Genomic DNA, 14016 nt, shown 5'->3' with positions numbered 1-14016 from the left:
TCATTTTAATACATATTTTTTCATAAAAAGACAAAAAGTTATCTCAAATAATTATATTTTTTTCCTCAATTTTTTAATCTAAAAAATCAAAAAGTACACTTATTTAAGACACGCAAACAACCCCAAGTTTGATGGTTTAAATTGGCTTATAATACCTTGCATAGAAAATAAATAATATAATAAAATAACATCACAATACACCTCTAACTTTGACAAAATTAACAGAGCATAGGCGATGGTATGATCATTTGATAAAAAAAAGTGAACTTTTACTTGATTTAAGATCATACTTTAAACAAATTGGGTTGGCTTAAATGAGCCTTCACCTGAACTTAGGGCTTGAAGCTTGACCAAGTCCATTAGCCAGCTTGTGAGAGGAGGTTTGTTTGGGCGGATGTCAGGTTGGTCCACAACCTATTAGAAATTACAAAAAATAAACGAAAAATCTTGACCCGTTTGGCTGCCAACAAGCCTAATCTATTGACTTGCCTAAGCATGTTGAGAAAAATTTAGGTTGTGCTTAGTACCGTGCTCAATTTATAATTTCACCCATGTACGTAAAACAGAGATGATTCACACCCCACTTTGGTGACCCTCACCATCCCCATATATACGTGGAGAGCAAGAAGAAGAGGATAATAAAATAAAATAGAATAAAAAATTAGATCAATCAGCATTCACTGGATGGTGGGAGTCTCACTCTTTTCTCTTACGTGAAACCTCTATTTGGGTGACGTATTTAAAAATTAATTCCATTACACATTTTAAAACACACTTTTCTTTCACGTTTAGCAAAGCTTCTTCCGAGCAGACAATTTTTGAATTTTTGGTCTACTCGGTCGCCCGCCACTGATAGTCGGCAGATCGACCGGAACAGTAAAATATATATGTATATATATAGTTTTTTGCAATTGTAAATCGCTATCTATTATTTGGAAAAAATAATTATATTTGTTTTTAATATTTTTTAAATATATAAATTATTTTTTTGAATTAAATTTTAAAAAGAGTTTAGTTATGAGTTTTAAATAGAATTATTAATAGAGTTTTGAGTTATGTATTGGGTTATAAGTTATAAGTTTTTCAATTAAGTTTTGAATTTTTTTTCTAAAACTCATAACCAAACAACATTTTTCATTTCATATGTCACATTAAAAATTTAAAATTCAATTCAAAATTCATAACTAAACAAATTTTCTTTTTTCAAATCATAATTCCAAAACTCAAACTCAAAATACAACTCTATTTTCATTTTTTTTTCTTTTCCTTTTAAACTCTATCAAACACTGCCTTAATCTTAAAATTTTGGCCTCCTGACTAACTTGATTCGTGCCCATTAGAAGGAGAAAAAAAAAAAACTGTTGGAGAAACTTGTTTAGAAATAAACTATTTTAATAATTTTTAAAGTTTTTACCTAAAATATAAAGTAAAAAAAATTAATATGTTTGAAAAGATTTTTTAATTTTTTATAAAAAAAAAAAGAAAAAAAAGTACACAAAAAAAATAAAGAGAAAGACAATATTTGACTTTTTTTTTTGTATAATTTGTTAGATTTTTTAATTTTTTAATAACTTTTTAAATTTTAAATTAAAATATGATGTTGCCAAAGGAGGTCAGGCTCTCTGTTTGCAAGCTAACATCCTTTTCATTTTTTTTTTTAATATAAAACTTATTTGAGTAATCATTTTTAAAAAATAATATAAAATAAACAACTTTTTAGAAAATTTCCAAAAATAAATTTACATGAAAAAAAAATTATGAAAGCATGAACTAGGAGCCAGTTGTGAAAATGTGATTAGTGACACTATCATGAGCCAGAGTGTAATTTGAAATTGTTACTTATAAAACAACATATTACTTCTACCTTAACATATTTCCCATATATCTACTCACACGGAACTCTTACTTCCCTCTCAACTGGTCACGGAGAGAATGGAAGAATCACAAACAAAACAAGTGTCCATTAACATTATTTGTTAATCATAAACCACCTAAATAGAATTTTTGTTTTACAAAAATATAAGACTTCAGATTTAAAAGTCAAATCCCTTAACTTTAGCACCTTAAATTCCATTAAGAGTGACCACAACTTTGCGTGGAGTAGCTTCGTCTCGGTGCTCGCACAGCCATATGCCCTGTAACAAAGAGAGAGAGAAATATGAATCCTCCTATTCAAAATCATAAAGATCAGACTAGTTATTTCCCAAATGCAAAAACAATCGCAAAACATAAAACCAGCTTTAACAATCTCAAGTCCATGTTACAGTATACAAGTAATGGAAAACCACTGGCCATATAAATATTACTTGACACTGCTGAACTTGTATAGTTCTCAAGGTCCCAAGGTCTGCGAGGCACCAATCCCAAGTTCAAACAGAAGATGCCTTGGGATTACGACATTGGTACTAAACCACCATAAATAGTTGTAGCTGTGTATGACCTTATTAGCTTTCAATGAAGAAATATATTAAATATAAATATAACAGTCAGTGAGAAAACATATCTTCAAAAGAGTTCACAAGATGCAGCTATCTCCAAAGGAGCTTGGAACAAAAAGTGACAGGAAAACATGGCATAACAACAATCAACACGCAATGCATAGCAGGTCCTACCCATTAAATATACCCATGGAACAGTATCATGTTGATATTAATAATAATGACTAAGAAGTGCCTAAATGTGGTGTTAAGGCAAATAGATAGAACATTTACGCTTCTTCAACATGGGTCTAGTGCAAGAACTTTGCACATGGTTGGGAGGTTCCATAAGTTGGCCTTTTTTTCAAAACAGTGACACAAAAAAAATGATTAAGAGGTCAAAGTAGTACCACTTCAATCATTGATGTCTATCCCTGAAGACTTTGTGGACTTGGCAGCGCATGACACTTGCAAAACTTGAATATCGCAATTGTGTTTTTTTTTTTTTTTTTTTTTTTGATTAGCAAAAAGGAACTTTATTGATGAAAACAACACACATTACATATGAAGATACATCAATACAGAGGGAGCAAGAGCAAAAAGCATATGGAGTGTAATTTTAGTAACAATTACAATAGAAGCAGAGGAGAAGTGAAGATTGAGAATCAAGAACTATCTAAGAGTGAACATTTTTGTTATTTATAATCGATTATCACAACAACTGGAGCGATTGAAGCGGATATGGTCCATAGAATTAAGGCGGGGTGGCTCAAGTGGAGGAGTGTGTCTGGAGTACTGTGCGATAAACGAATACTCACTAGACTAAAAAGGAAGTTCTATAGAACGGCTATTAGACCAGCGATATTGTATAGGACGGAATGTTGAGCAACTAAGAAACAACATGTAAATAAGATAAGTGTTGCTCAGATGGGAATGCTAAGGTGGATGTGTGACAAAACTAGAAAAGACAGAGTTAGGAATAAGTATATTCGAGAATGGATAGGAGTAGTACCGATAGAAGATAAGCTGAGAGAAAATAGATTGAGATGATTTGGTTATATACAACGGAGACCAACATAGGCAGTAGTGAACAGATGAGATACAGTGACAGTAAATGGTAGTGTTAGGGGAAGGGGTAGACCCAAATTGATGTGAACTAGTGTAGTAAATAGAGATATAAATCTCCTTCATTTGACTAACGAAATGGTCATAAATAGAGTCGGAAAAAAAAAGGATTCGTACAGCCGATTCCATTAGAGTTTGGTTTGGTTAAGAGCAAAAAGCATCATAATCTAACTTCGTAATCCTAACTAGGTTGGCACAAGAAGAACATGTTATTGACGACAAATCCTCATGGAAGTTTAAATCATTTTAATTGCTATTTAACTTCCCATTAGAGTTCTTACTTCTTTCACACTAGCCAAAGAACAAATATTGGAGCCACTTCCCTTCCCACTGCATATGTTATTGGTCGATATTGCATATGCTTTTCATTTATCCTTTCCTCTCTTCCCTAGTTAAAACAATATATACACTGATGCATTTTGACCAATTTAATTCATTAAAAATTCAAGCATCCATTGTAAGTCCATGAAATATAGATTTTTCAGGATCACTTGCTGAAATTAGTCATGGAAACCATACAAAGGAAGCTTATCGCTTGATCATTAAAAAATTCTACACATCTTTTCCAAACTCCATTTTACACACCTGCCAAGTTCCCATGTTAAGCTGGCCATTCGTAATTGGAATCCTGCAAAAGTTCAAAGAAATATAAATGGCAATTTGGTAGTGAAACTTCAATATAAAAGCAGTCCCAATTAATAAAAACAAATATCCGCACGTGAGTGTGCAGCCAAACATTGATGATTTGATGTGTGCTGGCATGTCATCTGGACCTGCAAAAAAAAAAATTATTCAACATCTAGGGTGGTAAACGAGTTGCACCAAGTTGAGTGGGGGATTGTTCAAGCTTGAAAACTTAATGAGCATAAAATTTAGTCAAGCTTGACTTATTTATCTTTCGAGCCGATCTCAAACAAGATTCAATCAAGCTGATTACGAGTTGAGTTTGATTAGCTTGGTTTTCTATACAGTTCTAGTGTGCATATAAGCTTCTTAGGACAACTTTGACCTGAGCTCAAAAAAATTAATGAGCTTCAACATATGTTCAAGCTTGACTTGCACATAATGAGTCAGTCTCAAACAAGATTTTAACAAGCTGAACACTAGTCAAGCTCAAGTAGTTTAGTTTCACAGCCAAGTCAACATCCATGCTTGGGCAACATTAAAACAACTAAAAGTAGGTAGGAGGTTTCATGTCAAATTAGACATGACTCAAAACTTTTGTTGTTTAACCTCTTTCTATGAAGTATCCCTTTTTTTATTAAGTTAAAAACATGTCTCTTTTTATGGCATTCATGATGTTTCTGTAAGTTTCTGAATAAACTTGTATATTCAAATTGTGCTAATACAAAGATTACAACCAATATATATAGCAATCCTAACCCTAATCTGAAATAGGAAATACAATCAATCTAATATTCACAATAAGATCTAAAATACATTTCCATAATTAACATAATATTCTCACACCCCTGCTCAAACTCAAGGTGTTTTGACAGAAAATACTAAGAGTTTGCCAAGAAAAAACTGAAAGCGAGTAGTAGTGTGAGTCTTCGTAAATAAATCAGCAAAATGCCAAAGAGACGAAAGGAAGCGAGATGGAGTCAGAATACAGATGCTAATGTACAAAATGACAATCAATCTCAATGTACTTCGTTCGCTCATGAAAGACAGTGTTATGTGCAATCTGAATAACACTACGGTTGTCACAGTAAAGGGAGGTCGAAGAAGATTGAGGGACACCCAACTCAGTTAAGAGACAACGAAGCCAAACAATCTCAGCAATGGCATGAGCCATAGCACGGTACTCAACCTCGGCAGTGGAACGCGCAACAACAGTCTGTTTCTTGGCCTTTTAAGAGATCAAAGAATCACCAAGAAACATGGAGATGCCAGAAGTGGACTTGCGATCAGTGACATCACCAGCCCAATCAGAATCAGCATAAACCACCAAATCCAAAGAGGAAGTAGAAGACAACAGTAAACCCTAAAATATAGTTCCCGGAGATAGCGAAGAATCCGAACCAAAGCAGCCCAACGGGTAGAGCGAGGAGCAGAGACAAATTAGCTAACCACATGAACAGCACAGGCAAGATCAGGACGAGTAACCGTCAGATAGACTAAGCAACTCATGAGCTCTCGATATAAAGTACGATCATCCAGAAGAACACCATCAGTAGTGTTGAGCTTTACATTATGCTCCATGGGAGTATCAGAAATCTTAATGTCAGTAAGACCGACATGATGAATAACCTTATTGGCATACTTAGCTTGAGATAGAAAGTAGACCTTAGGAGAAAAAGTTACCTCAATACTAAGAAAATACCGCAATGGGCCCAGATCCTTCATTTCAAATGTGCGGAAAAGATGCTACTTGACCTCAGAAATAGCAGAAGAGTCAGAATCAGTGATGATCATATCATCCACATATAGTAATAATGCAACAAATCCAGCAGAGGTGTGGGAAAGAAATAAAGCAAAGTCCTGGGCACAAGGATAAAACCCAATCTCAGTAACAACAATCTGAAAGCGATCATACCAAACACGAGGAGACTACTTCAGACCATATGGAGCACGCCGAAGGCGACAAACTTGTCTAGAGGAATGGTGAAGACCGGGGGAGAACGCATGTAAACCTCCGCAGTGAGATGGCCATTAAGAAAAGCCTTAGTTGCACGAAGCGGGAGCGGGAGCGGGAGCAGAGGAGCGTGAGCTGATAAAAGTTTCTTAGGTTGGGAGCGCCTCGGGGAGCGGTAATATATATATATATATATGTATTTTAATAGTTATTTTTAAAATATGATTATTATATAAAGGTGATTTAAATAGTTATTTTTAAATATATTTATTATTTTTATTGATAATATTTTTAATTTATTTATATAATTATTTTTATTTTTAATTGGTGTATATTATAAATAAAAAATATAACAAATAAAGAATAATAAAATATGTTAAAGTAAATAAAAATTAAAAATTGGATATTTATTTTATAGATTTAATTTGATATTTTTTTATTATATTTTTTGATTTAATTAGATTTATTCTTATATAATAAATTATATTATTTATTATAACAAATTATATTATTTATTATATTTATTATATGTTACAAAATGGGAGGGGGAGACAGAACGTAACATAAATCGACGAGAGAGAGAGAGAGAGAGAGAGAGAGAGAGAGAAGAAGAAGAAGGTAAAGAAGCAGATCGAAGACGGCTGGCGATGGCAATGGCGAAGGCGATGTGGAGAAGATCGAAGGCGAGAGCAGATCGAAGATCCAGGAGCAGATCGCGAGAGCAGATCGAAGGTCCAGGCGATGTCGAAGGAGAAGGCGACAGCGAGTTCAGGTTTCTCTCTCTCTCTCTCTCTCTTGCGATTCCATCTTGGATTGAATCGCGTTTCTCTCTCCACAGAAACGCGATTCCTACACATTTCTTTCTAAGAAGCGCGGAATCGCGATTCTTACTCCGAATCGTCACCTGGTTGCACGATTCCTGCAACTAAGAGAAAAGCATTCTTAACATCCATTTGATAAAGAAGCCAAGAACGAACAGCCGCAACAGAGATTAAAGTACGAACAATAATCATCTTGGCAACAGAAGCAAAGGTCTTCTTATAATCAATACCATACTCCTGTGAGAAATCATTGGCAACCAGACGAGCTTTGTAACGCTCAAGAAAACCATCAGAATGAGTCTTGACTTTGTAGACTCATTTGCAACCAACCAAATTCTTACCAGCAAGCAAAGGAACCAACTCCTAAGCACTAGTTTTCTGTAAAGCAAACAACTCATCCTCCATAGCTTGAACCCAATGAGGATCCTGACAGGCCTCCTTGTGAAGCTGAGATCCTGAAAATGAGTGAATAGCAAACAAAAAAGTACGATAGAAAGCAAAAAAACATGTATTAGACCAACCTAACCTATTTGGAGGATGACGCGCTCGAGTAGGATATCGGTGTGCAGCAGGATCAAAGTCGTCAAAAGTAGGAAGATCAGCAGCAAGGGCAGAGACAACCAGTGGAGGAGGAGCCTTGCTACGAGAATAAACTAACAACGGAGGAGGAACAGAAACCGAAGGAGAAACAACTAGAGGTGAAACAGGAGGAGAAGATAGAACAAGCTCAGGAGGAACTATGGAAATGTACTCATCAGGCGGGACCTCAGAAGGAAACGGGTCAATATGAACCAAATTCTCTTCAGAAACTGAGGCGGTGAGAGAAGGAAGTTGATAGTAAGGCAAACGTTCGAGAAAGGCAACATGGCGGGAAACATAAAGGTGACGGGAAACAGGGCCTTAACAACGATAACCTTTCTGAGTGAGACTATAACCCAAAAAGACACATAAGACAGACCGGACACTAAGTTTGGTCCTATCTTTACGAGGTAAAAAGATAAAACAAGCAGATCCAAACACACGAAGGAGGGAGCAATTGAGAAGTTGAGAAAACAGAGCCTCATAAAAAGACCGACCAGAAAGAAGAGGGGTAGGCATACGATTAAGAAGAAAAGCAGCAATAAGAACTACCTCACCCCAAAATGGAGCTGGAACGGAAGCAGAGAGAAGGAAAGAAGGAGAGACCTAACTGTCTTAAGGAGATGATGGTGTTTACACTCAGCTCGACCATTTTAGGCAGGTGTGTCAGTATAAGAAGTTTAGTGAATGGTATCCAATTTGGCCAAATATTCACAGAATTCAATTTTAAAGTATTCTCTGCCCAAGTCAGACCGCAACAATTTAATAGTAGACCCAAACTATGTAGTGACCATAGACTGAAAAGTACGATATATTTGGTAGAAGTCAGACTTATAAGTCATAAGATAAACCCAAATGTAACGGGTGCAGTCATCAATAAATGACACATAGTATGCAGAACCCCCTTTGGTGAGAACAGGAGAAGGGCCCCAAACATCAGTAAGAACTAAAGAAAATTATATATCAGATATAGAAGTACTTTTACGAAAAGGTAAAGCTGCTATTTTGGCAAGTTTACAGCCCCGACATTCAATAAGTTTACTAGGAGAAACTTTACCTAATGTACTAGACTGAGCTAATCTGAGCAGTCAAGGAAGCTAAGTCAGGACCAGGAGCCGGAGCAAATGCAATAGACGCAGCGGAAGGAGCACGGAATTGGTTCTAAGATTGTTGAAAAGATGAGGCAGACAAACATCTCTTTTTGAGACAGTGGTACTTCCAATGGCCCCTCTGATAGCAGAAGGCACACTCATCAAAAGCCAAAGACATCGTAATAACCAGAGAGGTGAGGGGTTCGAGTGTAACAACCAAGAACTGATGAGTCAAAATATAATAATCCCAAACAACCAGAACCAGATCACACAATATATTACACACACTATTACTATTGATGTGGTCAAAGTGTAATAAGGACAAAACCTGGTGGACTAAGATCAGAGAGCCAATACAAGAGAGAGAGAGAGAGAGCTTAGTGACCACAGAATAGAGACGAGACCAAAGACGAGGAGCTTCGTCAATACTAACAACGAAGCAAAGAGCTTCAATCGACACGTAATCCTAAGCGATTGCGAACAACAGAGGCAGAGACTGAGACCCTGAAACTGAACCCAGATGATGTCACGACTTCGCTGAGGCAAAGACAGAGACTCGAGATCGCGATCAGACCTAGAGAGAGGGAGTCGCGATCGAAATCTGAACTAGAAAAAGAGATGCAAGCTTCAGGCGAGTTTGACGAACCAGAAATCCCACTTACGTAGTTCGATTATGAATCACGTGAGCCGATGACGCTGACCAGATGACCCAGAACTTCGAACCAGACGGAACAAGGGAGAGAAAGCTTCAACCGGCCATGAATCGAGAGAGAGAACTCAATCAATTCGTGATTCAGAAGCCAAAAGAAGAATTCATGAATCAAGCGGCTTAGGTTACGAACGTAGCTCTGATACCATGTTTCTAAATAAACTTGTTTATTCAAATTGTGCTAATACAAAGATTACAACCAATACATATATCAGTCCTAACCCTAATCTGAAATAGGAAATACAATCAATCTAATATTCACAATCAAATCTAAAATACATTTCCATAATTAACATAATATTCTCACAGTTTCAACTAAATATAATGTAAATTATTGATAGTCCACATAGCTCACATTTCAAAGTTGTGTCCACCATAAGCAAGCCAAACATATGCAAGTATTATATTATAATTGTCAAGTACAAGATGAGGCATTACTCTTATGCCTTTGACATTTCTTCACTTCCATATGGTTGGTAGAAGTCATACCAGAAAAATTAAAACCTTAATGACATTTCTCGTTCATTGCATTCAAAGTGAGAAGTTTGAAGGTTCTATAGAACAAATGAGACATAAATTTTTGGTTAGAGGGAATTATGATATACAGTCAAGTTGGTATGAAACTTGCAAGAAGACAATGTTATTTGATACCCTTGCCCTGATTCAGTGAAACATGTCCCACACTAACCTTCCAGTGTATGCTTCCATGGTGCAGACATCCCCTGAAAAAATGGCATTCAGGATTGAAATATACCCCCCTACAACACAAAAATGCTGCCATTTCGAATCAAATATAATAACCTCACCTCTGGAACTATGCTGTTAAGAAATGTCTCGGTATCATCTCGAACATCAGAGTCATAATTTTCATTTATAGTCAAAGAAGCACTTGTATGTTGCACTGTCACAGATAACAAATTAGAAAAGGAAAAGATGAAAATGTTACATTATCCAAATTAAATTCAAAAGACATTTTAGGTAAGTGAATAGTGTGCAGGTCACTTACAAAAAAGATGTGCAAGGCCACATTTGAATCCTGACAAGTCTTGCCCAATTTCCTTCAAAACCTAAAGCAGAACTAACGGTTATTGAATATAAAACCAACATACCAGAACATTATGCCAGACAAAGTTATCATATGCAACCTTAATGCATGGGGAAAGAAGGGAATTACTGGAGGGTTTTATATCCATGGGATGACCAAATGGCTCCAACAATTTTACCCTCCTCCATTATGAATATATACAAATCATAAAATTAAAACTAAAAGCCATCAATACTTCAAGTTCTAAAAATATAACAGAAGTAAAAGACCAAGATCTTTTCAGTCTACAACAGAGCTAGCTGATGTGTAAACAGATGATCTTCTTAATCAAATGTGATTAAAGGGATGGTAGGCTTGATCATGCAATAAACAGAGTTGACTACAGAGTTTAGTGGGCATAACAAGAAACCCAGCCTAGGCAGGCTCAAACAAATCAGCAAAGCCAAGTTGACACGACAACATTGCATCTGTAACAAAAATAACAAAGCAATATTAGAAAATAAGACATCCCTGGTTCAAGGGGGTTGGACCTACAGACAATCATTTCAAGGATGATGATTAACCTCCAACCAAACATAAGAGTTAAACATACAGCATCCTCAAAATACATATAGACTCAATAGAAACCTGACCTTCCTAATCCTAACATAACCAGACTCTATGGAAACTCAGGAAAAACATAAATATAATATTGAATTTGTGGACAATGGAGGCTTTTGGGGCTAGTGAGGGAGTGTTGCGGTAAGCAAGTATGACGGACCCTGCTGAGATGTCTCTTGTGCCTGCGCGCCTGTCAAGAGCTTAATTTTGAATATTTGATGTGTTTGTTTGAGTTATCCCAACATAAAATAATACACCATAATGAATCAGTGCATCACCACATTATTGTTCTGAGCCTATTTAGGAAGCCATTTTGCATGTGAAATATAGTCTGAAGGATTGTCTCCTTCTAGTTGCAGGAATTCCATCAGCCAGAATTTAGGAAGCAAGTTTCTGTTTTTTAATCACATGCCCCAATACCACCAGCCAGAATTTGGTTGACTTAGTGTTAATTGTAGAAATCTTCTTGCTTTGTTTGCTCCCAATTCTGTTCATAGGATTCAACATAATGAACAACACTTTCAAAGTTCGCTCTTTTCAATTTTTTTGAGACACCTAAACAAAGACCTTTCTGATCAAGGTGAGTAAAGATTCGTTTAAGTGGCTAGAACCATGGCGCATGGGATACACACCAAATTAATTTCAAATACCAATTGATGATACAGTCAAATCTTCAACAAAAATAACAAAACAAAATTAGGAAATAGGTGAGAGTTGAAAACTTCAAGGGTGTCCAACTTCCAAACAATCACTTTAAGGGTGACTAATCTCCAACCAAGCCATAGGCTAAAAATGGCTAGCCAACAGGAAATGGGTACGTAGTGATGGAAGCCAAGTAAGAAAGGGTTGGTTGAAGTAACTTGGGTCAGATTTATATTAAACTGAGATTAATTGAGAGGAGTTTGTTATAAACTTTTTCTCTCCCCTTTTATGTTAAAAGAAGTAGTTTTGCTATGATAGATGTGGAATCTTCATGTGTAACTATATCTATACAAATGGCAACTTATGGAAGAAGGGCATGTATAAGTCATCCCAACAACCAAGTGTTATTTCATATCCCATGAAGCAGGGGATAGTTGTGGTATTGTTCAACACCTGGTCAAAGGAAAAGAACATGTCACACATGGAGAAGTATTCCATCAAGTCAATGGAAGTAAGTCTGCATTACATAAGAAAAGGAGGACATGGCAATCTGTGAAGCCTCAACCATAAAAAATCAGTAGTGTAGAATGTGTAGATTCTCTTTGAATTAATGAAGGCATTGGAAAGTTGGGACAAGTGGGGCAACCAGAGTGTGAGAGCAAGACACACTAGATAAGGAGTGCAACAATGAAGAAGGTGGAGGACATGCAGTCTTGAAAACAGAAGGATGTGAGGTGCTGATGTTTGAACTTGCACGCAGCCAGCCATTATAAATAGCCAACGCAAAGATAAAATGAGGGTTGCGCACCACCAATACATCAAACAGTATCAGTTTCAATTCTCAATTTAGGCTTGTACAATTAGTTTATCAACACTTGGTTGCAGTGCAGTTTGCCATTTTCAATTCTAGTTGTCTTTGAAAATATCAAGTTATTTGTATTATCTTTGAATTCAAGCCTGCAGTTATTTGTGTTTGAACTCCACACAGTTGCATAATAATTTGACTGCATCTAAAAAAGTAGTTTAAATCCTCTTCATTAAGGCAAAGATTTGACTTGCAGTTTTTACCCTTAGACTGCACACAAACGCGTGGTAGGCATTCGTCTCTGCACTCAGTTGCAGATCACAACTAGAGTAGTGAGTAGTGTTCACTTCACATTCACTTACCCAGGAGGCGAAGCAAAAATCAGAGGTATGTATTATGAACAGAAAATCCAACAGAAAGATGAGACGAAGCATGAATAATAATAATAAAACAAAGCATAATTGAGGAGTAAGAGAGAATAAGGATACAAGTAGCAGAGAGAGAGAGAGAGAGAGAGACCTTGGGAGTGATGAGATGACAACCTCGCCTCTGAGGAGGGAGAGTAATAGTCTTCTGAGACCATTTTGGGGCAGGTGGAGGAGGAGCTGCCATAGAACCGGCAGAGGAAGGATCGTCGTGGGTGATCTTCTGAGTGTAGTAGAGGGATTTCACTCTGATGATCGGAGAACACACACACACTGAAGCCGCCTTTGCACTCACAAATGAGCTTTGAATTTGCATCTCCTCCCCTCTCCCCTATTTGTATTTGTATTTGTATTTGTGTTATTTGGGGGTTCGGTGGTTCTCTTCTTTTTCACACCCTGCACCTGCTTTACTAAATTAATATACGCAGCTCAGCAACCGAGCTTTGCAATGTGCGACACATCCTCCCCTTGGTGTGGGCCCCTCTTTCATCCTTCCTTCGCTCCTTCGTCTTTGCTTTTGCTTTGGATGGTCCACAACAGATTATCATTACCAGTATATAAAGTTTAGGAATACTAGCCTTTAGTCCTGTTTGGTAGGATTGTGAGAAAATACTTATAATTTATGTCTAAACAGTCTATAACTTATAATTTTTAGTTTAATCTGATTTTCAGTTTATTCTTAAAGCATTTCCTGCTCCACTCAAAGAAGAAGCTGATTTCTGACTTCACAAAGTTATAAACTATAAGTTATAAGCTAAATCAAACACATCAAAATAGTTTAAATTAAACTGAAAACTGAAATAAGCTGTAAATAATTTCTGCCAAACAGACACTTTGTCCCGTGTAATACTTGCGTTATTTTTTAAAAAAAAATTGTGACCGTGAAATATGTGTTATAAAAATATAATTTTAATATCATATAATAATTTTATATGATATATATTAAATTATAAAATAATAAAATAAATATTTATTTTCATATTAAAAATAATAATTAAATTAGAAGAAAAATTAATAATATAAAACTAAAAATAATTCTAATTATTTAATTTTTTAAATTTCAAAATTCATCGAGAATATTATTATTGTGCAGATTTTTCCTCATATGAGTTGTGATTATATAAAATAATGTAGAAGAAAAACGTAATACCCTTGAAAGAATTAAAAAAAAAAACATGA

At 35.9% G+C, this 14016-nt stretch overlaps 1 protein-coding gene across 3 annotated transcripts; it reads right to left on the bottom strand.

Annotated features, from left to right (window-relative positions):
- Positions 1–1781: 1781 nt before the first annotated feature.
- LOC114269307 (secondary thiamine-phosphate synthase enzyme) lies at positions 1782–13529 on the bottom strand. 3 transcript variants are annotated; one of them, XM_028210604.2, is made up of 7 exons: positions 12932–13529; positions 10327–10387; positions 10127–10221; positions 10009–10042; positions 4261–4315; positions 4128–4170; positions 1782–2135 (listed from the first exon to the last, which is right to left on the bottom strand). In XM_028210604.2, the coding sequence occupies exons 1-7, from the start codon at positions 13151–13153 to the stop codon at positions 2064–2066; spliced, it is 582 nt and encodes a 193-aa protein (XP_028066405.2). In that variant the 5' UTR covers positions 13154–13529; the 3' UTR covers positions 1782–2063. The 3 variants fall into 3 exon arrangements, with proteins under 3 accessions (XP_028066405.2, XP_028066404.2, XP_082778588.1); XM_028210603.2 differs by lacking the exon at positions 4261–4315 and having other exon boundaries at positions 12932–13380; XM_082922462.1 differs by lacking the exons at positions 4128–4170; positions 4261–4315 and having other exon boundaries at positions 12932–13380.
- Between the last annotated feature and the right edge of the window lie 487 nt (positions 13530–14016).

The sequence above is a fragment of the Camellia sinensis genome, chromosome 3 (assembly GCF_055761805.1).
Source record: "Camellia sinensis isolate YWXY chromosome 3, ASM5576180v1, whole genome shotgun sequence".
NCBI lineage: Eukaryota > Viridiplantae > Streptophyta > Magnoliopsida > Ericales > Theaceae > Camellia > Camellia sinensis.
This window is presented reverse-complemented; position numbering and strand designations above follow the sequence as displayed.